The sequence below is a fragment of the Chaetodon auriga genome, chromosome 19 (genome assembly GCF_051107435.1).
Source record: "Chaetodon auriga isolate fChaAug3 chromosome 19, fChaAug3.hap1, whole genome shotgun sequence".
Classification (NCBI taxonomy): domain Eukaryota; kingdom Metazoa; phylum Chordata; class Actinopteri; order Chaetodontiformes; family Chaetodontidae; genus Chaetodon; species Chaetodon auriga.
The window spans coordinates 18,711,081-18,738,839 of NC_135092.1; the positions used below are offsets into that span (position 1 = coordinate 18,711,081).

The window sequence follows — 27,759 nt, forward strand, 5'->3', positions numbered from 1 at the left end:
CTTTTGCACATGGTGTTATCAGCTCCCCAAGCATTTGACAGTTATGCAAGAGTCTGAGAGAGAAAAGCCTTCTTGTGGCTAATTTATATTTTCCTCAGCTCATGCCAAAAAACACAATGACAGTTATATATTTTTTTGTATGGAGTTTGGTCTGTCTTTGCCTTACAAACCTGCATGAATACAGAGGCATCATGGAAGCCTGTGACACACATGCACTTAAACCCTTCAGCACAGATGCACAGACCATTTCCATGACCTTGGCATGCCTTAAGTATTCTCAGCCTCATGGCCAAGGCTGAGTTATGCCCACTGATATGTGCATGTCTGACCACTAATAGCCTATTAACGTCTCTGTGGAGCGTTGTGGTTAAAGAATACTTATATTTCCACCATTAAATGACAAATCAATAATGGCTAATGAGGAATAACAAATAGGAAATGTTAAACTCAAAGTGGAAAACTATATTTTTCTGCACATGTGTGTTTCTGCCAGTGGAGAGGTTTATTAGTAATATGACATTACAGTATAACCAATGATCGCATTTCATGGTGTAATACTTCACTGATTCATGTCAGGACCTCGTCTTTTCTCCTGCTCTTCTCTGGTCAGGCTCTAATTTTGAAGGACAGTCTCTCAAACCGCTCCGACACCTCGCTGCCCTTCAGGGTTTAACAGTAAGGATCGCTGGATGGCCCGAAGCCACATAATAAGTCAGTTAATTGGGCAGACATTGGCCCAATTAAGCGAGCGTTTCCACTATCCCCTGTCTTACAGTGGTGATAACTATATTATCTTTGCCTCGTCTTCTACAGCTGCCCCGCTCTTCTCTCCGCCGTGGTATTTTAGAGCAGAATTAATGAGTGTGTTAAGCGGAAATGGTGCTCATATGTACTTTGAATTACAAAGTGTTACGGCCCCTTAGCTCGCGTTGGAAAAAGGGAACGAAACATAAAACCAGATGTACTTGGTAAGAAAAATTATTTATTGACCAGAGGTCGATTAATTGTCCAGTGTACAAAAAAAGAAACGAACTTACAGGAGGAGACAGGGCCGACGGGTGCTGCTCAACACAAAGAAATAAATATAACACAAAGAGGACTCCCTAAAATCGAGCCAACCACTACAAGGGTAAATCAAACCAAAGGAAACAAAACCAAACCCTATAAAGGCATAAAACATAAATACATGGGAGTCAGCACCCCTGTGCCTAGTGTAAACTAATACAATTGGGTGATCTCCTACCAGGCGCGCACGACGGGATCAGTTTTGAAACTTTTCCTGGCCCAACTCCTCTCAACACGACTATAGTGCCTCGTCTTAAACAAAAAGGAACTTTCACTATCGACTTGGAGGCACATGTGGCAAGCCCTGCGTCTTAGTGACAGCCGCCCCGTCCGGTGCGCTCGGCGAGCTCTTTAAGCTGGACAGCAGGCGCTGGTGATGAGCCGGCCACGCCTCCCCTCCACAGGAGCCAACCAGGAGTCGGAGGCGACACACTGCAATCAGCATAGGAAACTACAGGACGAACAAGGGTTACACACACGGGAGGGAACGGCGGTGGCCGTAACACAAAGCAAAAAGTAAAAGGCTGTTTCTTTTGTCGCAAATGCTGTTTTCTTAGGTTTAAAATAATGAATCAGCCCCGACCTGTCGAGATTATTTGTTGGCAGTTATAAAGTGGGTTGAGTTGGCTGGTTTCCAAAAGCACCTATAATTCTTACAAATGCATACTCAACAAGAAGCATCATCTGGCACATATTCTACCAGGTACCTGATTCATTTAGAGCTGATTCATTGCCTCACAGGGTGGATGATGGACTGTAGTGCTGGTTAGTGCTTATTTAAAGAAATGGGTTAAACAGCTCGCTGTGAGCACAGTAAGCACAAATGTTTAGCAGGCATTTTGCTTCTGTGCTTTATGAAAAGCATTTTGGGGCACACATTTTTACAATGCATAACACAGATATAGACTAAGCAGAAATCAATAGGGTAATACATTCTATTGATTTTAGCTCATTTCATTTTGCCTGCTTATGAAATAATCAATCCTTGGCCCATGACTTCACCGGTCCCAACACTCAAATTATTATTTATAGTGTAAGTTAAACAAAAATGTTTATTACGCTGAGTGTTTTTGCAAACTCTGGCACAGCCTGTCCATTTCCCTGTTGGACCGGTGAAGTCATGCTATAAATACACACAACCCTGATTCCAAAGAAGATGTGACGCTGTCTAAAACGCAAGACAGAGTGGGACCATTTGCAAATCCTCTCTGGCATGTACTCGACTGAAACCGTGCAAAGACAATATGTTTGACATCATCAGCTTCATTGATTTTTGTAAATAAATGCTTATTCAGAATTTGATGCAACAGGTGATAGTATCACGATTGGATATCAAAGTTTTACTTGTCAGCAAATGATTGCATTTTGTTTTAATTTATGTTTATACAAGTTTTTTAGAGATTGTAGACCACTGGTCTGCTGGTCCAGTTGAGGAAATCTTAAATAGTGAACTGCAGTCGTGTTGGACAGTGTTGAGTGTTGAGACATTGATGCACAGTTTGATCAACCACAGTCACATTCACTCTCCTCTTCCTCCCTTTGCTGGCAGCGTCTTAGCGTGTGTTGTTAGCGTCGGGGCATGCAACATGCATGTGGGTGACGAGACATGCAAGGCGACAAGCATGATGTCATGAGACAGATTTTTCCACTGGGCTGCGTGACAAATAACAAGTCATATATTCAATCACGATGATTTTCCCCGACGCGCCCCGTGAAGTGCATGATTTAAATCAATATACCGATCATATCGCATTGGTGAGTTCCCAGAAGGCCATTAGTCACGATAATGACATTTGTCCTTTGCCCTGTGACTATAGCCGCTACTCAAGGAGTTACTCATTAGTGTGACCTTTGACCTCATTGTTAATTGTCCTTGCAGTGTTTTGGCTGTCCTACTTTTGCCTCAGCCCCTGCTGTAATTTCTGTGAATAGAGCAGCAACCGCACATAGATGCTCCTGTCAGTGGAGGAATTGTAGTCCATTGTATTGCAGGAGCTGCATTATATGCGTCGATGACCCTTTGACTCTTGGCTCTTACAGCTCGCATGGGAAGAGAAATGGGATGAGTAAGAAGAATTCACCACATGTGTCACATCCTGCAGAGCTTGGCACGAATTAATACTCTCACGAAATCACCACAAATGTTTAAAAAAAAAGCTTAACAGTCCTCACAGATCATCACAGGTAATTGGCATGCTGTGTTCTGCAGCTGTTAGTGTGATCTACTGTGTCCAGCGGTTGTACTTTGCAGCCAGCTGTTCTGTTCCCTTTCACTCAGCGCATGACCTCAGAGCCTCAGACCCCAGCCAGAGCAGCTCTTCATCGCCCCGTATTGGTCTCCTGCAGTGAGTGTCCTAGCAGATGTTACACTGCGTTACCTCCCAGCCTAGCAGGGAGGCTACGCTCTCACTGTAATCAAGCTGTGGAGGCGTGTGTGCCTGTGTGTGTGTTACCAGACAGCCTGGCTCGGTGGCTGCCTTAGCTCTCCCAACAGTTGTTCTCCAGCCACCTGATCTCAGTTAGCAGCCAAGCTTTAGCATGTCTGCCAGCGCTCTGAGTCAGGCATCCCCGCAGACTCCTAAAAATGGGCCTCGAGGAGCTGATCGCTTAGGAGATACTAAATGCTAAAGCTAACTCCCTCCTTTCCTGCATGTGTGTGCATGTGTGTGTTCGGTGCGAAGGGGTGTGTGTGTGTTTGCATGAGTCTCATTCTTGCCTTTAAAAGCTTCCTTCCTCTCTGCAAATGAAAGGCCGTCTTTGTGCTTAGCTGTTCCTTCTATACTTTCAGATAATGTGTGCTCCCATCTATAGCTCTAACTGCTTTTTCTTCACAAAAGTGGTCACACCATACTTCAGCTTTAGTTTTTATTCCCTCTTGTTTGGCGCAGTGATGCCTGGGGCAGTGTCTCTCTCTTCCCTCTTCCCAGCATAATCTCTCTTTTGTCTTGTGTGCATTAGACCGCTGGCGTTGTGAGAGCCTAAAGAGCCGACGCCGTCGAGCAGCACAGGTGCTGCAAAGCGCTAATGCACCGGATATGGACCGGCACAGACTTCACTGTGCCTACTCATCTATGTTACCCATCTGTTTGAATGTACATTTTTCGTGTTTTCCCTTTCACTGTCATTATGCCATTCATAGCCATCCATGACACAGCCAATCAGGACTCAAAGAGGTCACGGATGAATGAGCAGAAAGGGTGTTTTTGATTGCGAGTGTCAGTCTGAATGTGATGTGTGGAAATTTTCCTCTAAGGGTCATTGGCAGAGGGAATTATAGTGGGGCTGTCACATTAGCTGCTGCATCTCCAGCTCACTTCACTCATTCACCATCTCAACCTCTGTCTTCGTCTCCAGAGATCATTCTTTCTCTGTGGCGTGTCCGACTTCGACAGCGAACCAGCTTTGCTATGCTGTTCTGTTGACTGGATCCCTTCTAGCCGCCTTGATTGGTGTTTGGGCTCCAAGGCCTGTAGCTACTTGTCAGCGGTTCAGCTCGCACATCCACCGTTCTGCACCAGCAGCATTTGACAGGAGCCCCCCTCACCTCTTTCCCTTGCCCCCTTTTGACTACTCTTCTTTCTGTCTCTCGCTGTGGGCGAGATGTTTGTATTGTTTATATTCTCCTGCTACCCATCGCCTAACTGTTCACTCCAGTGCAGCCAACAATCGGCAGATGGCAGGTTGATGCACAAAAGCATATATCTTCACAGGTTTGCCTGAAACATAAAAGGCATTTTGTTGGTGATTAACATGCGAAACAGAGACATGAATCATCCACCATTCTGAAACTGACTGTGGCAGGAGTATAACTTCCTCTTTTTGCCGAGCACTGAGAAAGACTAACCACATCTGCTTGGATCAAATGAGCGATCAGACCCGTGACAGAGTACTCTGCAATGTGACAGACACGTAATTGTTTCATCACGGCCTGTGGTCTTTTCCACTGAGTCAGTGCCAAAGCAGTGGGAATAATGGACACTTTATTGTGCGAGGCTTGATGCAGGAATAATGGCTTATTTGTCCGGTTGCCTCTCTCTGCAGTGCATGCGTTTCATAATCAAGCCTCAGCGATTACTGTGTGATTGTGTGTGCGCAGTACATGCTTCTCTGTTAACCGTGGTGTTTTTCCGCTTTGATGTTTGAGTGAGGGCCCAGGTGCTCGTGGAGAGGTTGGCGTGGCTGGCTGGCCTGAGCTTTTTTGGTTAGTGCCCCATCTATAAGCCAAGCCAGCTGCAAAGAGCAGTTCATGAATTTTGGGACTGTACAGGGATGTCAATATGAGGAAAACTCTGCGTGTGTTGCAACCTCACCTTAAGTACTCTGCTACAAACCACTTGTCTAATCACTTTGCTGTAGTTCTTACCAAACCATCGCATCTGGTTTCGCAACTATAGGTTGCCCTGCTTCGTCCCCGACACTGTCAGATTGTTTTTATGGTTATAGTTTGGCTTTCATCATAGACAACACATTAAAATGTTGTAATAATGCGATAGGTGACACTGGAGGAAAAGATAATAAAAAGGGTCTTAGTGAGGTGTTGGTTCAGGACAGAGCTAAGCATCCTCTGAAAAGTAAATGTCCAAATGCCCAGAAGGTCTTTGTCAACATTTACCACTGTTCTGAAGGTATTTCTAGATTCCTCAAAGACTCTTTAAATCATCTCGATGAAAAAGTATTCTGTCTGTTGCACAATAACCTGTCCTGAGTCCGGAGGTATAACCCCACTCTGTTAGCACAAGCTAATTGATGTCCTTGCTCAATTTGTTGGACATGAACCAAATTAAAGAAGATTATCAGTTATATTATACGCATCTTTGTTCATGTTACTTTGTGTTATTTAATTTTTTCATTCAAAACAACCCATTTCATTTTTTTTTTTTTTTTTGCAAAACTGATGTTTCACTCTGTGACATCATTTATTATATTTATCTTCTTGTTTAGTAAGTTTTTTTTACTTGAACATTACATAACATTCCTTTAGCTGACTCTTTTCTCCAACAGTAAGTTCATCTAGCCTCCGTCGCAACGACAGCTAGATGTCGGCAAAAATTGAAGCTGCCATAATTGGTCACCCCGCACGACGTGCCTGGCTCTGCTTGTTGATATGCATTCCCACTGGCACACAGGTCTCATGTGTTTGTTTGGCACAGAGCATTATTAACAAGTAATTGCTGTGCCAGTCTGCAAGTGGAAAGTGTATTGATTGTTGTAAATGCTGGTCTGACAGCAAAGCAAAATGCTGTGTAAACACTGTGCAGGGCGGTAACCACAGTAAACACTGTTAGCAAGAAGGCTTAGCATCAGGCCGCTTAACGCTAGCATTAACTGGAGGCCTCTCCTGAGAAAAGTATTTGTTGTTATAGGTTATGTCAGAAGCCCTGAGCTTTGATCATTAGGGTCATTTTGCATGTTGGCTATTACAGTAACGTGACAAGAAGCAACACACAAAGAGGTTGTTATTTCCCACGTGAGGATTAACACCGCTTCACATGTGCTATAACGTGCTGTCGTAGTGGGTGTAATTATAGTAAAACAATGCATAATCTCCTAGCAATTCACAAGGATGTAGACTTTCAATGTGCTGTTATTTGGAGTTGCAGTATGTTAATTCCACTTATCTTGAGCCATCAGTATAAACATAGTCCCTTGTGGTGCAGCTAGCTAGCCAGCAAGTGAGTGTGTTAGAAGTCTTAAGTGCTCTGACGCCTATATGGGCCCAGGGTTTCAGACTATATCAGATCCCAGACAGGCTATCAGATGAACTCTTTCTACAGGATGCAGAGACAAAGCACAGTGGGTGCAGCCCAGACACACTCAGAATCCATTACTCTGGTCTCCTTTCCCCGGTACTGACTGCTAACCAAGTTTCTATTGAACCTTAACCTTGCACAGTGCGTCTAGATGTCAGACTGCGCTGATAGGATTTTGGCCTGATGCAACACTAACTGATGCACCCGAAAAAAATTAGTGTAACTGTGTTGCTGTGCTGTGTAGCTTGTGCTTAGAAACCCTGAGGCTAACTGCCAGAAAACTGAAACATTTCTGGAAATATCACAAAGAAGTTCCTACACTTAGCTGAGGTGCAGAAGTCGGCACATCGGCGGGGAAAAAAAAGCAAAGGCGCATTAGAGGCAGACAGAAACAGATGTTTTTGAATACACTTTGATGTTCTGGTCCCTGCTTCTGCCTCTTCTACTGCAGAAAAAGCTTTTATGCCACGCTGCCACTCGCTGCTTCATGCGTCCACTCGAAGAGAAGGCCAGAAAATAAAGAATAACGTGGGTGTGCAGAGCCACAGTGTCCCTCACTCGCCTCACAACCACTATCGCGTCTGATAAAAACACCACAGGGTACACGATGATCAGAAGAGACAAATTCATTAAGAAAACATAAATGGATGTGCAGAGCTGCTGCTGCTTGATATTAAAAATCCCCTTCAAAACTTGTGCAACATTTTAATGGAATCATAGCTATTTTTTGTACAGAAATACTAATCTGTGCCTCTTCAGGTGTGTGTGCTCTCCTACAAACATTTCATCCAGTCATGCATCCAAACATAAGGTGTTATAGGTGCAGTATGAGTAGTGCTCTTAGTAGTGCAACATCAAGGTCTTTACAAAGGCGGTTCTTTATGTCTTGACCTTTTCAACGATATATTTCACTCCAGCAGCTTTTTAGAGTCCTATCTGTGTGTATAGGAGATACTGGAAGTTTCTGAACTATCAGAACTGTTGCCTGTATATCTCCTGCATAGTGTCTAGAATATTTAAATGGCCTGAATGAAGCCCAGAAGACGAAGAGGGCTGGATTGATTTGTGGCCAAGAGACAAGAAGGGAGATAAACACGGCGAGAGAGATAAACAGAACAGTGGAGGAAGACGAGAGCGGGGTGGAAAGATGTCCACCAGAGAGTCTGGAAGAATCCTCCGAACATAAACTATCAGGTAAACACTGCATGAGAGGAGGACAGGACAGCAGAGAAATGGAGGCAGAGTCATGGAGGATTGTCAAGGACAAAGAAGGACGTTTGCTGAGAATAGACAACTGTTGGGGGAAGGGGACCAAAGAGGAGAGAAATGAGACGAGGACAGCGGGCCCTGCTTTTAATCCCAGTTGTTATTTGCAGAGGCTGACATGAACAGCGTGTCATACTGGGTGATACAGAAGTTATGAGCAGATTTCACACGCCAGACAGTCTGTCATTGTCGTCATTACAAAGTGGCCGACAATAGGCTGTAAACTACACGTTACAGTGCCGTTTAATACAGTGCCACGCAGATGACAGGCTGCATTATTATTCATCAATTCATACAGTCTCCCACCATTTCCACTGACACTAATGTTCTAATATGATATGCTGAGAGAAAAGGAGAATCATAATGGAAGAATATTATATATTTCTTTTTGAAGATGCACAACGTGCAGAATATTCCTCCAGAGGATCTCGCTTTTGGCAAGCTGCACTGGCTGCATGTTCCAGTTTATCCACAGAAAAAATGCTTGCATGCTCCCTATTAGTTGCGGTTTGGTGTTATAAATGTGTATGCTACCACTTCATTAAAATGTGTGATGGTGTTTTTCCTTTCAGTCAGTGTGTTTGTGAGACATGAAGACATCGTCGTGCAGGTTTTGGGACTGTGGACTATGCTTCAGATAATAAGTTTCCATCCCTTCCCGTGTTTTAACAGCACATCCCACTAGAAAACCCCTGTTTCCCCTCCTCTCCGCTTCCTTGACTCGCTCTCTGTTCTGCCCGGTACCCAGGCAGCCAATCACAAAGCAGAGCTAGGTGCAAACACACTTCCCCTGCAGCTGTGCTTTGGAAAAGCCTAGAAGCTCCTAAAACTGGATTCTCATATGCAAAGCAGTGCTTGCCGTGTTCGCTCACGTGTTTTGTTTTTTTTTTGCCTTTTATTTCAAAGGATGAAATTTGCCTCTGCAGCATGTGTGTGTGAGTAAGAGATAAAAAAAGGAGAGAGAGCCCAGATCATTATCCACTTCACGTTGGACAGTGGATTTGACAACAAAGCTGGTTGACTGTACAAAAGGCTGCATTCGGTTGCTAATCTGTCATTATGGGTGCTGCATTTTTCCTGGAAAGCTCTTCCTTCAGTCCACAGAGGAGATTTACAGTACACACACACACACACAGGCCTACTCACATACATGGGATTAGCGTGTAAGCCAGCCGTAGAGGGCACTATTAACAGAATGCTCGCACTCATTACACTAGCAATTGACCCTCTGTCTTCCCCGTCCTGCCATTGTCTGAGTGTCAAATGTTTGTGCTGCTCGCCTGTCGCCGCTTACTGCCCTCGCTAGCCTGTTTATCTTTTCATCCTCTTATGGCGGCGAGCACCAGGCCCTGGTGTTTGTAACTGAAGAGAATTACACCACGTTTAAACGCTTTAGATGACTGGTTGTCATCAAATGTTGGAATAGATAAACATTGGGTTGAATATCAATCTCAGTAATGTCGATCTTATATGCCACTGGCGCACATTTGCTCTTTCCTGGTGACATCAAACGCAGCAAACAGTGGAAAGGCATTTACTTTGCCTCCTAATCCTCTCTGACTAAATAATGGCCATGAATAGTGCTTCAGGGCTGTCTTTGTTGGAATATTGAACTTTCTAAAGTGCACTCTGAGCTCCTGCCATAATTCAATGGGGAAGAGTTGACCGGGTTATGAGTTTGTGTGGTGTGGCTTGACTAAATGGAGCTCCACAAAGCAGATAGTGAGTGCTTTATCACAGCGGAGCATTATCACATCATGGAAATTATCTAAGCCTCACCATTAATGATAATCAATGATATGAATTGCTTCCTATTTATAGTGGTTCCACTGCATCGGTTTGCACAGCTTGACTCAAATCTTTCATGCTTCTTCATGCATTCATTGATGGCATTCATTAGCGAGTGAGCTTAGAAGTGGGTGCATGAACATGTCTTGATACCGTATGCGAGCTTGTCGTGCTGAGGACTCGCTGACTTTGAGGCAAGCGGAGCATCCTCTCTTCGTCATCCTCACACTCTCTTGCTTCACACTCACCATGAACGCTCGCTAATACGTGCAGTACATATGTTCCCTCCCTCTCACTTCCTCTACTCCGGCTCTGCACGGTGACTCAGTTCTCTCCCTTTTTCCACTCTTAGATCTCATCTGATGCCAAGGCTGAAGGAGTCTCGCTCCCATGAGTCATTGCTCAGCCCCAGTAGTGCTGTGGAAGCCTTGGACCTAAGCATGGAGGACGAGGTTGTCATCAAGCCCGTTCACAGCAGCATCCTCGGGCAGGACTACTGCTTTGAGGTGAGTGGGGTCACACATACACAGAGCACCAACACACAAATAAACGCTCTCGCTGCTGGTCTTGCTTTATCAAACCGTCCGTGGACGGACAAACGCCTGGTGTTGTAAAGCAGGAGGAGTTATTTCAAGTATCCTCTGCTCGAAAACTAAAGGTCGTGTTCTACGTAGACGTGTTTGGTGAGTGGCATTTGGAGCTTTTTTCCAGACAAAAAACAACTAGTGTTCAAGCTGTACTGCATTTTGGTTCTTAAAGCTGCTCTTATCAATATTCTTATATTTACAATGGAGCAGAATTAATATGTTTAATGTGCCATTTGTTGCTGTTAACGATGAACCCACAGAGCGTTATCACCAAAGCTCTGCAGAGCGATTTAGCTTCTTTCAGCTTCATGTTTTGTTTTCACATTTCTGATATTTTGCTTCGCTCTCACTGCTCTCGTCAACCTCTTTTCACTTTCAGCCAAAAAGCTCTCATAAACCCACTGAACGCTACAAGCCCAGCACCCAACAAAGACAAAGTTACTGACTTGCAAGTGAACAAAGTGGAGCATTTAGCTGCTAATGAGCCAGCCCCAGAAATCAGAGGAGACCAAAGCAGAGCTAAAAGGAGACTGAATGTTTCACTTGCATTAATCAGGTGACCAAAAACTCCAAGGACTCCAAATGAATGCTAATGTTGCTCCATGTCTGCAGGATGTGTAATTAGACTCTTTGCCAACATGTGAACCACAACAACTTTGGATGCTGATAATGTATCAGCGGTTTGTTTACAGCTTGTTCTGCTGCTGCTGTTAAATTCTTCTGCTTGCATTGCAAATGGCAAGCAGAGGATTACGCTCCGTACAAGTCACGTTCTGGGTTTTTTCTGTTCCCTGTGGCAACAACAAACCATTATGAGTTTGCTGTTTTTGGGGCCGTGACTGTTTTTTCTTTTCCGCAGCAACTCGGGCTTCATCTAACGATTATCTTCATTAGCAGATTTTTTGCTGATTATTTTCTCGATTAGTCGTTCGGTCTAAATTCTGTCCGAAAATTGTGAAAAGTTGCCGTTACTGTCATTGAAAGAAAGCTGAAATGTGAATCAACACTACTACACTACAACACTACCAGCGGCTACTCTTACTTCATCTGATCTTGATTAGCCCTGATGGCCAATTAAAGCCAAAGGTTCAGGTGCAGACGGCTGTTCTTTAAGGTCACATCCTTATGATCGTTGGTGGACTGGGGTAGTAATTACCATAAGATTCACCTGTGCACGTTATGTGTGCACAAGCACATGTTGCAGCTGGAGTGTCAGCTCGCCTCGGGGCGAGAAATTAATGAATACTTTCCATCCCACAGCGTCGACTGTCGAGAGCAGAAATCTCCACTAATCTTTATTATCCTGCTCATTACATCACTCAGTTTCTTTTTTCTGCCCTCCCTGTTCTCTCTCTGTCCCACTGAGCATTTTTTAACCATCCAGTTATCACCCAGCCTGCCAAGCGGTCATCACACCCTTCCTTCATTCCTCAACACCGCCATGTCATCTTCAGATACCCACTGGTGTCTGTGTGTGTGTATTGCTGATAAACTTCTGCGCCGTCAGAGACACAGTCATATTTATAAACCAAGTTTAGTAAAAATGCCTGTTCCACTTATTCTCTGTCATTGTTATGCATGAGGTTTGATCATTAAAGCGTTCGTTCCCCCCCCCCCCTCTCTCTCTCTCTGCGGTAGGTCACCACCTCCACGGGAAGCAAATGTTTTTCCTGCCGTTCATCAGCCGAGAGAGACAAATGGATGGAGAATCTGAGGAGAGCGGTGCAGCCCAACAAGGTAAGCATGTAAATATGCAGTAGGTGGGGCCAGACTGTGTGTAGCAATCAACGCACCCAGTTTCAGACCACGCTTTGCATCATTGGTTAGTCTACAGACAGTGAGCTATATGGTGTTGACATCACGGCCCCGCTATACATAACAATACAATCTGATAGTGTGTGTTGACATTCAGCTATCATCGATCACTAACTGTGTATTTGACGGTTCAACGAGGAATGGATTTTCGTGGAAACGCTGACAGCGTCACTGCTCTCTTTCACTGAGCACATCCTCTCTTACTGCATTGTTTGCTGGTATAGAAGCTCTAAAGCAGCCCACAGGAACGAGCTAGGGAGGACGGTTCAACCTGTGGAAAAAGCACAGGGCTGCAGCCAGTGGTGGGAGCAGCTCTGAGGATCCTGCTCTGGGTTTTCTTCCGTCATCATCACATCGTAGTCACAAGACAGGTGGTGCCTCCAGGCAGCTGGCATCTGCAGTCGAGCCGCTCCTCGCACGCTCTCAGCCCAGCGCTCAGTTACAGGCTCAGGAATATACTGGAGTAAACAGCAGACGTACAGTTTTTAAAGAAAGGAACATGAAACGCTCTCGAAAGCTAAAATTTCTCCTCACATGCGTCACCTGTAGCGTGTTACTACACATCCTCGGTTGCAGCAGACAGACTTGTACCACCTGTACCAAACTGGGCTGACTGACAAGGTCTGCTGGGATCATCTCCATCCACTCGCACTAGTTTCAGCCTCTAACCCCAAAATAAGAACTAACCTACATACATGTATTGATTATAGCATATGGCTGGGGCACCATTCAGATATTTGATTTATTGATCATTTTCACATGGGCTGGTATGTGCTGTACTGCAGACTTCCTCCCTGAGGTCAATAAAGGTTTTGTAAACTAAGCTGAACCTGTGCTCTTGCTGCATTGGACACCTCAAGAGCAGAAAATACAAAGGTCACAGGGAGGAACACCAGAACTCCCAAAGTGCTCTTGAGTTGAGCGTCGATACCATCTGTACTCTTGACAAACACAGCTGCGGCAGAGGGAGTGTAGCAAACATACCAAGCCAAGAAAATAGTCTTAATCTCACAGCATCTTTGTTCCTTCAGCTGTCATTATTTAGTAAATTACTCTCTAATTAGAACTTTGAAAAAAAGTTCCCTAATAGCGTTGGAGTCTTCCCTCTTCTCAGAGATTTTGGCTGGGGTGTGTTATTTCTGTCTCTCCTTTTTTTAATTATTCTGTGATTCTCTGAGATTAGGTGCAGTGTAATGTTTTTTGGCAGACAGAGAAACTGGGAACAGATACAGAAATTCTTTGAAATTAGATAAGGAAGTCTCCGGAGATGTTTTCAAAAGATCGAACAGATTTCACTGTTACTGCTAGCACATCTACCGCCACTACTGATGTAATACTACTTGTAGTACTACTACTCACGATTAGACCCATGATTAAGGTCTGGTACAAAAAACGTTTATATTAACACCAATTATCAAGCAAAGGCATCAAGATACATTTAAGTACGTAAAGTCATTTGTCATTGTGTTTACTGAAAACATATTGTGCTCCTAAAAGGACTTAATCTTAATCTCATTAAATCTTAATCCATAATGATCTACGATGACAGGGCACATTCAAGACTCAGCCTGTCTGACTTTGTGGTTTGCAGCTCAGTGTTTGTTACCGTGACCTCGCCTTAAAGCCTCGTCTCTGTGGCTGGTGTTTGGTAGGAGGAAGGAGATGCTCAGATAATGAAGATGGGGAATAACAAAGGGAGTATAAATAAATACAGTCAGATGAATTCAATGTAAATGAAACGAGGTGGTCTAAAAGCCAACCCTGCACAATTCATCTCCTACATAAGAGGATAATTAGGGGTAATTATAGTAATAGGCAATTTACAGATATATCATCTTTACGGGCCGGTGTTTGGATTTCAAATTCGTTTCCGTGTGCATGAAAAGACGCACTTAACACGAAGCTTTTATGTTTCTAATTGATGATATAGAGCAGCATCAGCGAGAACGCCACTGACAAGGCGTTTCTGAACAAAGATCACACGTGACACCAAGACTAAAATCTAGCTGTCAGTCTTCAGGAATGATACAGAGCAGAGGAACAATACTGCGAAGACTTTACATGCAGTACAGCAGTCAGTAGTAGAAGTATTTTTCTCACAGCTGAAAGGGGCTTTTCTGCTTTGTGTAAGAAGGTGATGGTGTGAGATGATGCATCTCCTAATGCTTCACAGCTTAGCCTCTGTACTTTCTTTCAGCTCCCGCCTAATGCGGACACACCTTGAATGAGCCACAGGTGCATTAAAGAGAAGCTGCAGTGTTTTCCAGAGTTTGGAAACACCTCATGCTGGGATGAATTTAATGACGAGAGCTGCAGGAATAGAAAATCAAAATATGTTGTTGCACAGCGTATGAAAAGCATCCAGATACCGTTGAACTTTCCGAAGCAGAGCCACCAGCTTTTCAAACATCCTCGTCATCATGAGAGACTCGATGATTTCTTTCTAATAATGTAACTATTAGCTCCTCTTTTCTTCTCTTCATCTTAGGAGGTAGTTTCCAAGCGATATGAATAATGGGCCAAAAAATATGCCCCGCTCTTGGCAAATCAATTGATGACATAAGAGTGGGTTAGCACTCTGTGAAATAATGTAGGAGTGAGATTTATTCGCTTTTTGAAAGACTGCAAAGGCAGGAGAGAAAGGATTTTAAATTGCCACTATGAAATGATTGAAGTGCTGTCTGAAATGTTTTTGTCAGTGAGAAGAAACTTCAGGATCAGGATTCTAGTTTGAATCTCATCAGTCTGCCCGTGAAGTCATTTGATGCGTTTAGTTTACTGCTTTTATCTGTCCACCGGCGGCGATGTTGGTAAAATTGTTCTTAAAGACCTCACTGAGCCGCTTCCTGTCGTCTTATCTTGTCTGCAGGACAACAGTCGTCGGGTGGAGAACATGCTGAAGCTGTGGATCATTGAGGCCAAGGACCTGCCAGCCAAAAAGAAATACTTCTGTGAGCTCTGCCTGGATGACTCACTCTACGCCCGCACCACCTGTAAACTCAAGACTGACAATGTCTTCTGGGGAGAGCACTTTGAGTTCAACAACCTGCCTCCTGTCAAGAGCATCACAGCCCACCTCTACAAAGACACAGACAAGAAGAAAAAGAAAGACAAAAACAATTACATCGGACTTGTCAACATCCCCGTCGGTGCCGTTACCGGACGACAGTTCGTGGAGAAGTGGTACCCAGTCAGCACGCCCAACCCCCCCAAGGGCAAGACGTCTGGGCCAATGATCAGGATCAAAGCACGCTATCAGAGCATGAACATCCTTCCCATGGAGATGTACAAGGAGTTTGCAGAGTACACCACCAACAACTACATGCTGCTGTGCTCGGTGCTTGAGCCCGGGATTAGTGTCAAGAACAAGGAGGAGATGGCGTGTGCGCTGGTCCACATTCTGCAGAGCACCGGCAAGGCCAAGGTTAGTACCAGTCGTGTGATTTATCTCCAGTTTCCTCACGTTTGTGCTCTCCGCGGAGCAATAATGGATAACAAAACCAGAATATCAGACCGTTATCGTGCCACGAGGTACCGACAAGACGTGAAGCACACTGAGGTTAACTGTTCCTCCGCCGCCTGCTCATCTCATGAACTACTGACCCCCCACAGCTGTAATCCAGAGCAGACAAAGACCAGACAGACAGGTGATTTCCTCTTGCTGCACCAGCCTGTATTACATTTTTAACTCAGGCTAATCCCTTACATGTATCCCCTGCAGTGCTTCACAGCATACCGATGCAGGACAGAAGCACAATACATCCACCGCTGTCTGTAGCACCACGAGCGTGCGGAGATTAGTCTACCACAGTAGGAGCTAAGTCTCCCATGACAGCAGGCCTTTGGACTCAGATAATCTCCCATCCATCCAAAATAGCTGTATTTTACTTTACTCTGACACCACGGCGTTTGTCTTTTCAGTGCAGCGAAACAAAGGTTGGCATTTTGACCCAGCTTGACACCCGAGTGTGAGATATGAGAGGGAAAGCCGACCTGCTGGCTGCCGATGAAAAGTGGATGAAGCTTAGAGCCGCGTTGGGCGGTCGAGCAATCGAAACTAACATTTTCATAACAGGGTTAGTTGTTTAGGTGAGACTACGTTAAAGATTTGCTGCTTTTCTCTGTTTTATATCATTTTAAATGGATTATATTTAGGTTTTGGTCTGTTGGTCAGACAAAACAAGACATTTAAAGATGTCAAATTGTGCTCTGGGAAGAATTTTTCACTATTTTGTGCTATTTTTTAGACTGATTAATTGGGAAAATGCACCAATAATGAAAATAATCATTCAAGCAAAAGCCTTCTTTTGACATCTTGTTCTTGCGGTGTCCGAAATGACTGTCTGCTCTTACTGGAATATCGCTTCAGGCTGCTCTCCTCACTGCAGCATGAACGTCTTCGTCTTCTCCGCCTCGTCAGTTGCCAGCGACAGCTTCTGCCTCAGTTTAGTTTTCTTGACAGTATCTCATCAGCAGAGCTTTGAAACTTTCTTTGACTTTATCGCGGCTCAGCGGAATGATGAATCATCGGCGCTTAAGAAGTGATGTCTATCCGCACTGTACCGCCAGTCTGCTGGTTTAGGCGCTGATAGCTGCTGATTGATGGGGGAGAAGGCCTCCACTGGTCCCCGGAGAGACGGTCACATCCTTAATTACTTTCAATTAATCCCCACCTTCTGAGCAAAGCGCTGAAAGTTTCGCTTCCTTCTCACCTCCCGGTCTTCCCTGTCGGCTGGTTTCTGCTCGTGCTTAACCTCAACCAGAGATGCTTTTTTCAAGGTTCCTCATCATGAAGGAGACCCTGAAATTATTTCCGCACTGCATCTGTATTCAAGAAGAAAAAATCCCTTTTAATTTCGTCTTCGTGGGGCTGTAAAGAAAAGCTTCGGTTGCCTGTTGAAGAATAGTCAGAAGCTTCTGGACTGATGTAAAATGGACGAATTAATGAAAGCTGCTGTGGAAATGGCGAGCGTCGCTGCTGTTTACTACCACGGCTCCTTCTCTGAAAGGACTTTCATCATTCAAGATATCGTGATGTGGTCTGACATATTTAGGCAGCACACACACACACACACACACACACACACACACACACTTGAGTCCATGTTTTTCCTGTAGCCTTGATGGATGGAGCAGTCATGTCATGCCAAACACAGCACACAGGATGCCGACAAACCACTTACCCTGAAATATTCCCAAGACCTAATTAGGATATCCTCCGCTGCTGTGTAGATGTTTTATATACACATGTCTTGGCCAGTGTTGCATGGTGTGTTCGTTTACAAGCCAACGATGAAGCTCTTTTTTCATGTGGTGCCAACTTGGGTGCAGCCTTCGCTAACATTGCCGAGTTCTATTTAGGAATTGAGCAATTTAGCCGAGCAAAGATAAACTCTGGAAAATCCTGCGAGTCTGGTTTTATTCTTTTCCTGCAAATGTTTAATAGAGCCTTTGGTTATTTACCCCTTTCCTTGCTATTGTTGTGTAGTCTTTCAACTATCCGGGCTCAAGTCAAAATCCGTGAGTCAGTGTCTAATTCTGTCAGCGCCACAGTGGATTTCTGTAGTTCAGACAGGGAGACTTTGCATTGCCGTTGCATTAGACAGTCACAAAGGAGCGCCCCGTCGTGCACCCGGCAGAGGTGAACGGGAGGTGAACGCTGCTTTTTGGAGATGCGGCGCGAACTCTTTGTAGCTCTGAAGTTCTGCTGATGTGCATCACTTTTAATCAGCTGTGCGCAGGTGGGAAACAGCTTCTAATTGCATCTGGCTATTGTTAAGAGATGCAGATTGCGAATTGTGAAGGGCATTAGTATGCAACACCTCTAGACCAGTGTTTCTTCCTGTGTCACTTTATCACCCATCACCGAATAATTACAGCCTGAATACTCTGCTCCGCTGCACACTCGCTCGCTCTCTCTTGTTCTCTCCCTACTTTCTGTCTTTGACTTCCTTCATCTCTCTTTCACGCTTCATTGCGTCCTGAGGCCAAAGCTCTCTGGAGAGATGTCATTACTGATGCCGTATTGATGTCTGGGTGCATTGGCGAGCGCAGCGGCCACGCCCTGCATCGCTGCACAGATGCTAACTTTATACACACACACCTACAGTATAATCACAGGATATTAGCAGGTGGTTTCAGGTAGTTTATTCAGTTATATGGATGAGCAAGCCTGCAGTGGTGTTAAGATACACCGTGGGTTAAAGTATGAATGAACGCATCAGTAATCTGGTTTTATGTCAGTTGAGTTTATTTGATTTTGAAGCCATAAATCCATCTGAAGTCAAACTGAGAAATCCAGGCTCAACATTTCTGCTGCGTTCCGGTGCTGTAAGGTCACAACAGCAGTCCGTCTCCTCCCCGTGGGACGTACCGTCATGTTTGTACGCTCCAGCCGCACTACTAGAAGCTCCACAGCAACAACAACAAGCCCTCTACTGTGCTGGAATCGCCTGAAGACGCTCACCTTCCTTTCATCTGAAAATAACCACTCCTGGCACGAATCTTCCGCGTTATTGATCTAGTCTTGTCGACGCCTCGGCCCTTGGGAAGATTATGTTCTAATTTTGTTGCTGCTCGTCTCAGCCGCGCCGACTGTTGGAAGTGACGATAAGGAGGATTTATCCTTATGATAACTGGCTAGAGGAGGGTGGTGCTCTGGTTATTATGCCATCGCCTTTTTATGTTACTGCTCCTCAAGGTAAACTAACAGCCCTGCTTAAGAGGGCGAAATATGTGAGCCTCTCCTCTCTACGTTGTCTGTGGCAAGGTGTTGTAGCACAGCTCCAGTTTTTGGTTGAACTCAAGCATCTTATCAATGCATTCGGCGCCGTCTTCAGTGGGCAGCGATGCTCGCCACCGCAGCTGTGGCACACAGGCACAGTTTGTCGTACGTACATAACATGGTGTGACAAATGATTTACTAATATGACATGAAGGACTGTGGTAGTTCTGTGTTCCCCTGGGCTTTTTAAAATGTTGCTTTGAATTAATCAGCTGTCCCCTGAGAAGGCCAGCGAGTCAACGCTCTCCCCATTAACAGGAGGTTGTTAGTATTATTAGTATGTATGATTTGTCTGTATCCTGTAAATGTTTTCATGTCGCTGCTTCTCCAGCGTTTGATCCCATGTATGGCTCTGCTATGTCTCAGTCTCAAGGCTCTTTAATAGCTGTAATCTTATCATTTACCACATAAGAGGTGAACCCTCTTATGATAAGCTGAGACGGACGTTGGAGGAGGCAGATGACCACAGTGTGAGTGTGTGAAGTGTGTTTGAGAGAAGGAGGGCACACTGAGAAGAAGAGATGTTAGCTCGTCTACAGTTCAGGCTCAAACCAGAACAGGAAATAAAAACCTAGCACATTAACGCACTTGCTCTCCTCATAGTCCCTCCTGTGAAATCTGCACTACAGAGGAAGTGCATCATATCCTCAGACTGTTGATCCAGCCTGATTTTTATCGACCATCCCGCCGAGCGATGGAGAAGAGGTGGAAACATCCAATCAGAGAAAGGTAAAGAGAAAGGCGCCGGCGCTGACAGTGAAGAGGGAAAGAAAGGGAGAGACAGCATTTAGAGAAATCTGGATTGAGCTTGCAGCATTGCAGTTTCTGGCTGTGGAGTCAAACATCAGCAGGCTGCAATGATACTCAGCGCATCGATCTGGAAGCCTCTTGACGTCTCTGTTTGCACTCAGATCACATAGACTCTCTCTCTCCTTCCCCGTCACTCCCTCACCATCAGACTCTTTCATCACCTCAGTTTCACAAACTTAATTTTCATGAATTTAGTTTTACATGCCTGACATACATGTGCACAGACACCCGTGTCCCCCTCAGGATGAACTCTAATGACTTTGGTGATGCCATTATGAGATCAAAATACCAAATACAAAACTTATTCCCATCAGCCTCAGCTGTTTGCGTTCTGTGCTAATTAGAAATTGTAAGCATGCTAACACACACGTATGTTTACACATCTGCTGGGTAGCATCCAGATAACAATAACTCAAGTTCAATGAGTTCCACATACAGTAATTTTATTTTCATAGTTGCTTATTCTACAAGGAGCAGGCTTGGTTGCTACTTCAACGTTAGATCTGGAATTAGTAGCTAGCTGCTGGAGTAATGATGAGCATGTTCCTGCAGTTAGGAACGGGGATAATGTTGTCGCACTACACGAATACAGACGCCGGGTTGTCGTTCATAATCAGGCACAAGGCTGGTAATTGGTTGACAACAGTATTGTTTCAAAATCGGGCTAAATTTGTGTAGTCTGATCCTGGCATGTGTCACGTTAAAGTGGGCAAAAAACAGACATTTATTATAGGGCCTCAAGGACTGCACTGAACATAGAAATACAAGATGGTCGCGCACGCACACATACACACATACACACCCACACAGGGAATATAAAGAACAGCAAACATGATGTTTGGATGCTGATGACACTTGCTGTAAGACCCCCTCCAGTCCTGTCTTCATCATGATCATGTGCAGCTGAATCGGGAGAGCTGCAGCCGTCCCTGCTTTGGCGCTGAATGATAAGCGTGTGTGCCTACGGGACGAACCGCTTCCATTTCCACTGGGCCTCCGGTCCTCTCCGTCAACCCAATGTGACCCTCACAGGAAGAGCTGTGGGCTGCAGCGCTGTAACACTAGCCACCCGTCTCCAGGGAGAGAGACCAGGGGAGGCAGAAAGAGATGGAAAGACGAGTCGAGCGAAGGATGGAGTGGCTGGAGTGCTTCCTGCCCCCCCCCCCCCCCCCCCCCCCCAGAGTCTTTCCTCAGCCTTGCCCCAGGCTGGAAAACCAGGCTCATTGATCAGTCAGATGGTTATTATTATCAGGTTTCTACTCTCCCGCATATTCAGTCCTTTTTTGTGATTAGCTTTTTCAATCCAGCCCAAACTTTGTTGTTTTTAGTCATCTAAAAACTGTGTATTTGCTGTAAACCATACATCAGTACCTGAAGCATCAACAGGTAGTTTCCATTTTATTTATTTTCTAATGAATCCCATTAGCTCTCCAGTCCATGGCTCCTCCAGTAATGGTGCTCTATGGCCATTCACAAGCTTGAAAAACAATCTATGAGCAAAGAAGAAGCATTTATGCCAAAATAAAAATTCATGCTCTGTTGGACGTCATTGGGATGCAGCGCACACACACACAAAAACATTTTCTCACATTAATATGCGAGTTCAACAGCAGGACACCTTGAAAGAAGAGTGAGCGCTGGCATGAATATATTTCAATATTTTGTTTTACATCGCAGAAGATCATCATCGCCGAGCCGTTCAGTTTAAGATGAAGTCTCTTAAATCAAGGCGGCATATGCCTGTTTTTTTCTGTCTTCTTACCAGGTGCAGCTCTTCTTTATGTTTCACCTGTTTAGTCATTGCTGCTTAATTGTCGTAATAAAACATTTAACTCCATTATTAGTTCATGCTTGTAACTAGAATTTCCAGAATTTCAAAGCTGTTTGATCAACGCTGCTTCGTCAAAGTCAGACTAGTGGTTTTTACTTTTTTCAGACATCTCGGTAAGTAATATTTTCCCGCTCTGTTCTTCTGTTTCGTTGCTGTTTTTCTTCTTGTTTTTGAGCGCTGAGGTTTTGCACTTCACCAGCTTCATCACCTTTAACCGCATTGATCCCCGTGCACGTTCCGCATCGCTGAGCAGACCTGGGTAAAGTGATTTACCAGTAATGTTTGAACCCACTTGATTCGCCCACATATTCTCCAGGTACAGACGGTTTTAAAGAGACTGACTTTTGAAGAAAATGATTTGTTTTTGTGCCTCTTTCTTCCTCCTGCTCCAGCATTATCCTTTCAAGACATTCTATTGCTCTCACGCTTGTGTTTCTCTGCTTTATATCACCATAGAAACTTAAAAAAATCTGATCGAGCACAGAGCATAAAACGATCCTTTCTTTCGTCTACTTATTCTTTCTTTTCTTTCCTGGACTCGCTGCCCGAGCTTTTCAAGGCACAGCACTTGGAAAGCATGTAATTTAAAACATCAGTCACTGCTCTGTGCTCGGGTTCGTCTGACGGTGCGTCACAAACTTACAGTCCTGTCCGTGATCTTGATCTTGATTATGTCGCCTTTGCAGTGGGGGCCTGTGTATTTATACTTCAGCTCCACTTGTCGCTGCATGCTGTGCAGTGGAATATTGCGGAATAGAGATGTGAGCACACACACGCGGCTGTGCCTCGTGGTGATTAGATTGTTGTGTGCACTGCAGTGCAATGGACAAGACTTTATGAGTTTTTACTTGCAAGTAACCCCATCTACAGGGAGCCACTCATCTTTTTCAACAGGACTCTGTTCCCTACTATTTATTAGATGTGATCAGCCGTGCTGCGCCATCTCCCCTCCGCTCAGACCCTGTCTTTATATCACCCTCCTCTCTCTGTGCGCTGTGCGTTGGGGTTTTTTCTTCTTCTTTTTGAGGCATGGTTTGGCTGATGAGATGTGGCAGCGATACAGAGAGTGTTCTACTTCTCCTTATTAGCACTGATGGGGAGGGGAGGGGGGGGGGGGGCTGCAGGATTGAGGGCGTCAGAGAAAAGGCTGAGGGATGATGACGGGAGGGGAAGAGAAGAGCCGGTCGCTTTTTAGGACATGATTGCTCAGACTTTAATAATACTGGTGGTTGCTCGTGATTTAACGTATTGCAAGAAATTACATATATACTTTGCATTACTGCCGACCGTTTCCCAAAGCATACTGAAGAGTTTTACTTTGATTTCATACCTTCCAGGCAGTCATTTGTTTCCCCTAGACTTCACTATGCTATAAATGCCACTTGAAGAGGCTTTGAAAGTTATTTGAAAGAGGTGATCCTTCATATTGTATAAAGTTTGGGCTTTAGATTTGACAGTTGTGGCACGATAAGGTGGCAGTTAGGCAGCTAGTAGTAATTTCTTCTACGCAGTCATGTGTTCACAAAGCGGTGAACCTCGCTCCATCCTCGCTTGTGTACGACCAAACCTTTCCAGGATGCCCCTTTCATACCCAATCGTGATACTATCACCTGTCACCAATCAACCTGTTCACCTGTGGAATGATCCAAACAGGTGTTTCTGGAGCGTTCCACATCTTTCCCAGTCTTTAGCTGCTCCTGTCCCAGCTTGTTTGAAATGTGTTGCTGCATCAAATTCAGAATAAGCAGATATTTACTGAAATCAATGAAGCTGATGAGGTGAAACATTAAGTACATCGTGTGCTGTTATCTGTTGAGCACATGTCAAAAACAAAATTGCACGTTATCACATCACGACACAGCATGCAAACTCTCTGACAGAAAATCAAGAAAATGGTCAGTTTGCCTTCTTTAATGGCGTACTGAATGAAAACCAGAGAGCCAGCTGCCACCTGGAAGGTCAGAAATCCATCCTAACAACAGGCTGTGCTACATGCTGGAAAATATTTGCAGTTCGTACTTGGGGCACAGATGAAAGGCTGTGTGCAAATCCACTGTTACGGTCCCTCTAATTTCCTTATATCCTTAATTCCAAGATTACTTGCATAAGTGAAATTCATGTGTGCGCACAGACACATGCACTGTATCCTCCATGTATAAGTTGGTAGGCTCAACAAATGTCTACTCATGTGCAGCGTGCCATTGTTAGAGACTGTCAGAGGTAGCTGAAACAGTTTTTTTTTAGGCTGCCAGCAGAAATTATTCTGCCATTATTCTGTCTGCCGTTTGATGTATCTCCCTCAGCCTCGCTCTCCTCCTCCATCTCATCTCTCCTCAGCTAAGGAGTGCAGAGGAGGGAGGGAGAGAGTCACAGAGAGGTCGAGGTTAGAAGAAAGCTCATAATTGGGATGACATATTCTTCCCCTCCCCCTCCCCAAAAACAGAAAATAAATAAATTAAAAAAACAGAAAAACAAGACCCTGGTCTAATAATGGGATGGGTGTCCATACACCAGGAAAGGTCAGGTTTCCTCAGGCTCCTCTGTGTTTGTGCTGCTCTCTGCTGCATGCCTTATCTGTAGCACACATAATAATACATTGTTAGGAATATTCCTTTAAAATGCAGTTTTGGATTAGGGCTGTGCGATATGACCAAAATCTCACGTCATTGCACGTCCAGATAACGATTCATATCACGAAACAGCACATTTTCTCTAAATTCAATCAATAAATGCTCAAAACATTTGGAAAGGCCTATTTCTTTTTACATTTTCAGTTATTTAATCAACAGGTAAAAGGTTCTCGATCCTTTGTTTGAATTTTCAATGAAACGTGCACTCAACATATAATAATATGTTCTACATGATATATATAGTTCCATTGTCTCACGTTATATATTCGTGGACCAGAAAGTCTCATGTGTAGAGTTTACAGTGCATTAAAGTCATGTTTGTCCTGTAATGTCTAAGTGAAAACAAATCTCTGTTAAGTGATCCAGATTAATGAGAAATACAAGATGCGAAACACTTGTTCAGGTGAGTTTTCACCCTTTTTAAATCAGTATTTAGTAAATGCACCTTTGGCAGCAGTTACAGCCTTGAGCCACAGACAGACATTGTTTTTAAGCCATTGTCTTTTTGGGACTCTACTTCTCTGTATATTCCTGCATTCGTTTCACCGTCGACCCTCGACACTCCTCTGGGGGCTTCACGTGGGGCTGTAATGTGCAGTGTAACATGGCTCAAGTTTAGTCTGATCAGACCTGGGAAGCTTCTTCCAGCTGACTCCGGAGTCTTCCCTCGTGGCTTCTGGCAGACCGTAGACGAGATGTCACGTGACGTAGCTTTCTCTTGGCCACTCACCCAGACAGCTGTGACTGGCGAAGCGCTGAAGCATTGAACGCATGATCTCTCCTCTGAAGCTCGCAGCTCCTTCGGGGTCGTCACTCTTTCCAGTTCTCAATGATTGATTCACCTGTACTCTAAGGAATGCTGAGTGACTTCTTCTGGCACCCGTCCCCTGACTTTGTGTCCTGACATTTACTTTTTTGTGGACTAACCTGGAGTGTCCTTTCATCTCTGTGCCGTCGGTTTTGCCACAACGCTGATTCACCAAACCTTGAACTTGTATTTATACTAAAACAATTGAAACCCCGTGACTGTACAACATTTGACTAACAATGTGATGTCAGACACCAAGTGGCTGCTCCAATGAGGGTTTAGGTGTGAATACTTTGTAGACATTAAAAAAAAAACTTTGAATCCCCTTTGATTTGGTGCACGAACACAACATGAGAGCTTACTGCTTCTTCTAATCACTGTATTGTTTGTCTCATTACCTGTCTGTCTAAACAGCAAACAAGCTACAAACCCACGCACAAACAGCCGTGCACGTCTCAGATGCTCCAGTCTGAGTTTAATTTAAATGTTTGATATGCACATTTGTTAAACTTTAGTCAAGATTTTCTCCTCTGTAGGTTTGTGTGTGTGTGTACGGGGCTGGTGCGTGTGGGGAATGTGCAAATGCGTTAACCAAAAAGGATCTTTTCGCTGCACATCAGTGGGTGATTGGCTCCCTGTGGTGTATCTTTGATTAGCCGGATAACAGGCTTGTGCAGCAGCTATAGAAACCGTCTGAGAGGCTCTGTGGCTTTCTTTCCGCCTCCTCCTCTGTTCTTTAAAGACCACCGCTCTGCCTCTTCTTCCTCTCCTTCTCTATATCCCTCTGTACATCTGTCACTTGCCTCTCTTCTCCCTCGCTGCTACGCTGGTTCCCCTAGTTTAACAAGTTGCCAGGGGACTTACATGAGAGTACACCCAGAAATTTGTTGAAGGGATCTAAACAAGGGATGATTCATCCCCAGATGGCTCCATTTCCGTATCTCCCTTTCACACTTTGAATTTCGGGAGCTTTAATGCCTGCCTCTGTCTCCAACTGTTATTTTTCTTCACCTGATGAGTACCAGATCATCCTTATGGAGATCACTTTTAAACAAGACGGGTTATTTTTTTCTTAACAAAGTAATTAAGAGCATTCGAAATATTTCGCAATGCCAATTAAAAAGAAAGATAAAACACATTTCGAGATTTGACGTGTTGTTTTAAAGAGAACAGAACTTTTAGCTGAAACTTTGTCGGAGATCCACTTTTAGTCATCTGCCTTCATTATTTGCTTCTCTCCATTTGTATGAGTGGGAGACAGAGACGAGCGGTTTCCTGTTTTCGTTCTCATTGCACAGCAAAACAGGTGTCAAAATCCCTCTTTGAGCATTTGAAGAAAACGTTTACTGCCATTATATGAAAAATGAGTCCTGTCACTATTTTTTGTCTCCTCGCTGATAAACATGTTTCCCTCCAGATGCCGAGTTTCGGCTCTTAGATATGTCAAATTCAAAGGTTGATATGAATAGAGCTGTTTTGTTTCCCTCCATTTACTGTAATGGCAGAATTACGCCGTGTTCACATTCGCTGGTCATAAAAATGTGAAAACCTGTCGCACTCGCAGTGTAGAAAATTGACAGAGTGTTGCGTTTTGCACGCAGTGTAACTGAGAGACAAATCTGATAAAGACGAATCTCTACAAAGGCACTGCAAGACAGGCAGAAGAAAGGCAGTATTCTGTAGATAATGTTGGTCTTAAAGCTGCTATAATCATTATTTTCATTTAATTAATGAGTCAAATGACAACATGTATGTGTCCCCCATTTCGCCGTCTTTCAGCTCATTGTTTTGGTTTCCCAGCCTGCAGCTTCACTGTCTGCTTTACTCTCACTGCTCTCATCAGCATCATTTCCAGCGAAAAGCTCGAAAAACACCACCTGCCCTGCACCAGACGGCAGACACACAAAGTCTGCAACTAGCTGGTGAACGCAGTGGGTAATTTAGCTGCTAGAAAGACAGATATTTCCCTCAGGATTCGATGGAGAGAAAAACAGAGCGAGAAGGAGAGAATATTGGATTTACATTCATCAGGTGGCTAAAAAAGTGACTCCAAATGAGTGATAATGTGGCTCCAAATCCACGGGACGTGTAAATAATACGCTGTTTGCTAGCAAGTTTACTGCATCGCCTTAAAAGGTGATAGACAATATGTCAGTGTTGTGCTTGTTTCCTATATGTTTTGGTTTTTTTGGGTGGGGGTAAGTTATTTATTCAGTCTTTTGGTTCAAACTGTTATTTAGCCTGACGCACTGTTATTTAATTGCCACCCTTTACCCGCAGTGACCCATAAAGATTCTTTACAAACTGGCTAATAGTTGACAGAAGCAGCAAACTAAAGTAAGGAGCTCATCAAAACTAAAGCAGACAGACAGAAGAAAGGCTGGCAGAATGTTGGCAACTAAAGACAATCTGGCAAACAGGTGAATAGTGGCTGTTTTTCTACTGTGGTACATTAGTGATGGGGCAGGTGTGCCAGAGGGAGACCAGTCAAATGACTGGTTTAGAGAGGAGGCGTGCAGAGGTCCACTGGTGGACAGGCGGAGTAACAGTGTCTGAAACAGCATAGCAATGTAAAATATCACAGGTTAAGCTGGATGAAGATGAATCAGATGAAAGCTTGACGAG

General features: G+C 44.4%; 1 protein-coding gene across 11 annotated transcripts in view; it reads left to right on the forward strand.

Annotated features, from left to right (window-relative positions):
- LOC143338142 (disabled homolog 2-interacting protein-like) overlaps positions 1-27,759 on the forward strand; it is a 146,383-nt gene that overhangs the window by 97,136 nt on the left and 21,488 nt on the right. For all 11 annotated transcript variants that reach the window (XM_076758323.1, XM_076758325.1, XM_076758324.1 and 8 more), the window contains 3 exons: positions 10,222-10,375; positions 12,095-12,193; positions 15,141-15,695. In XM_076758323.1, the coding sequence (XP_076614438.1) occupies positions 10,222-10,375; positions 12,095-12,193; positions 15,141-15,695 (808 nt within the window). The remainder of the gene's footprint in view (positions 1-10,221; positions 10,376-12,094; positions 12,194-15,140; positions 15,696-27,759) is intronic.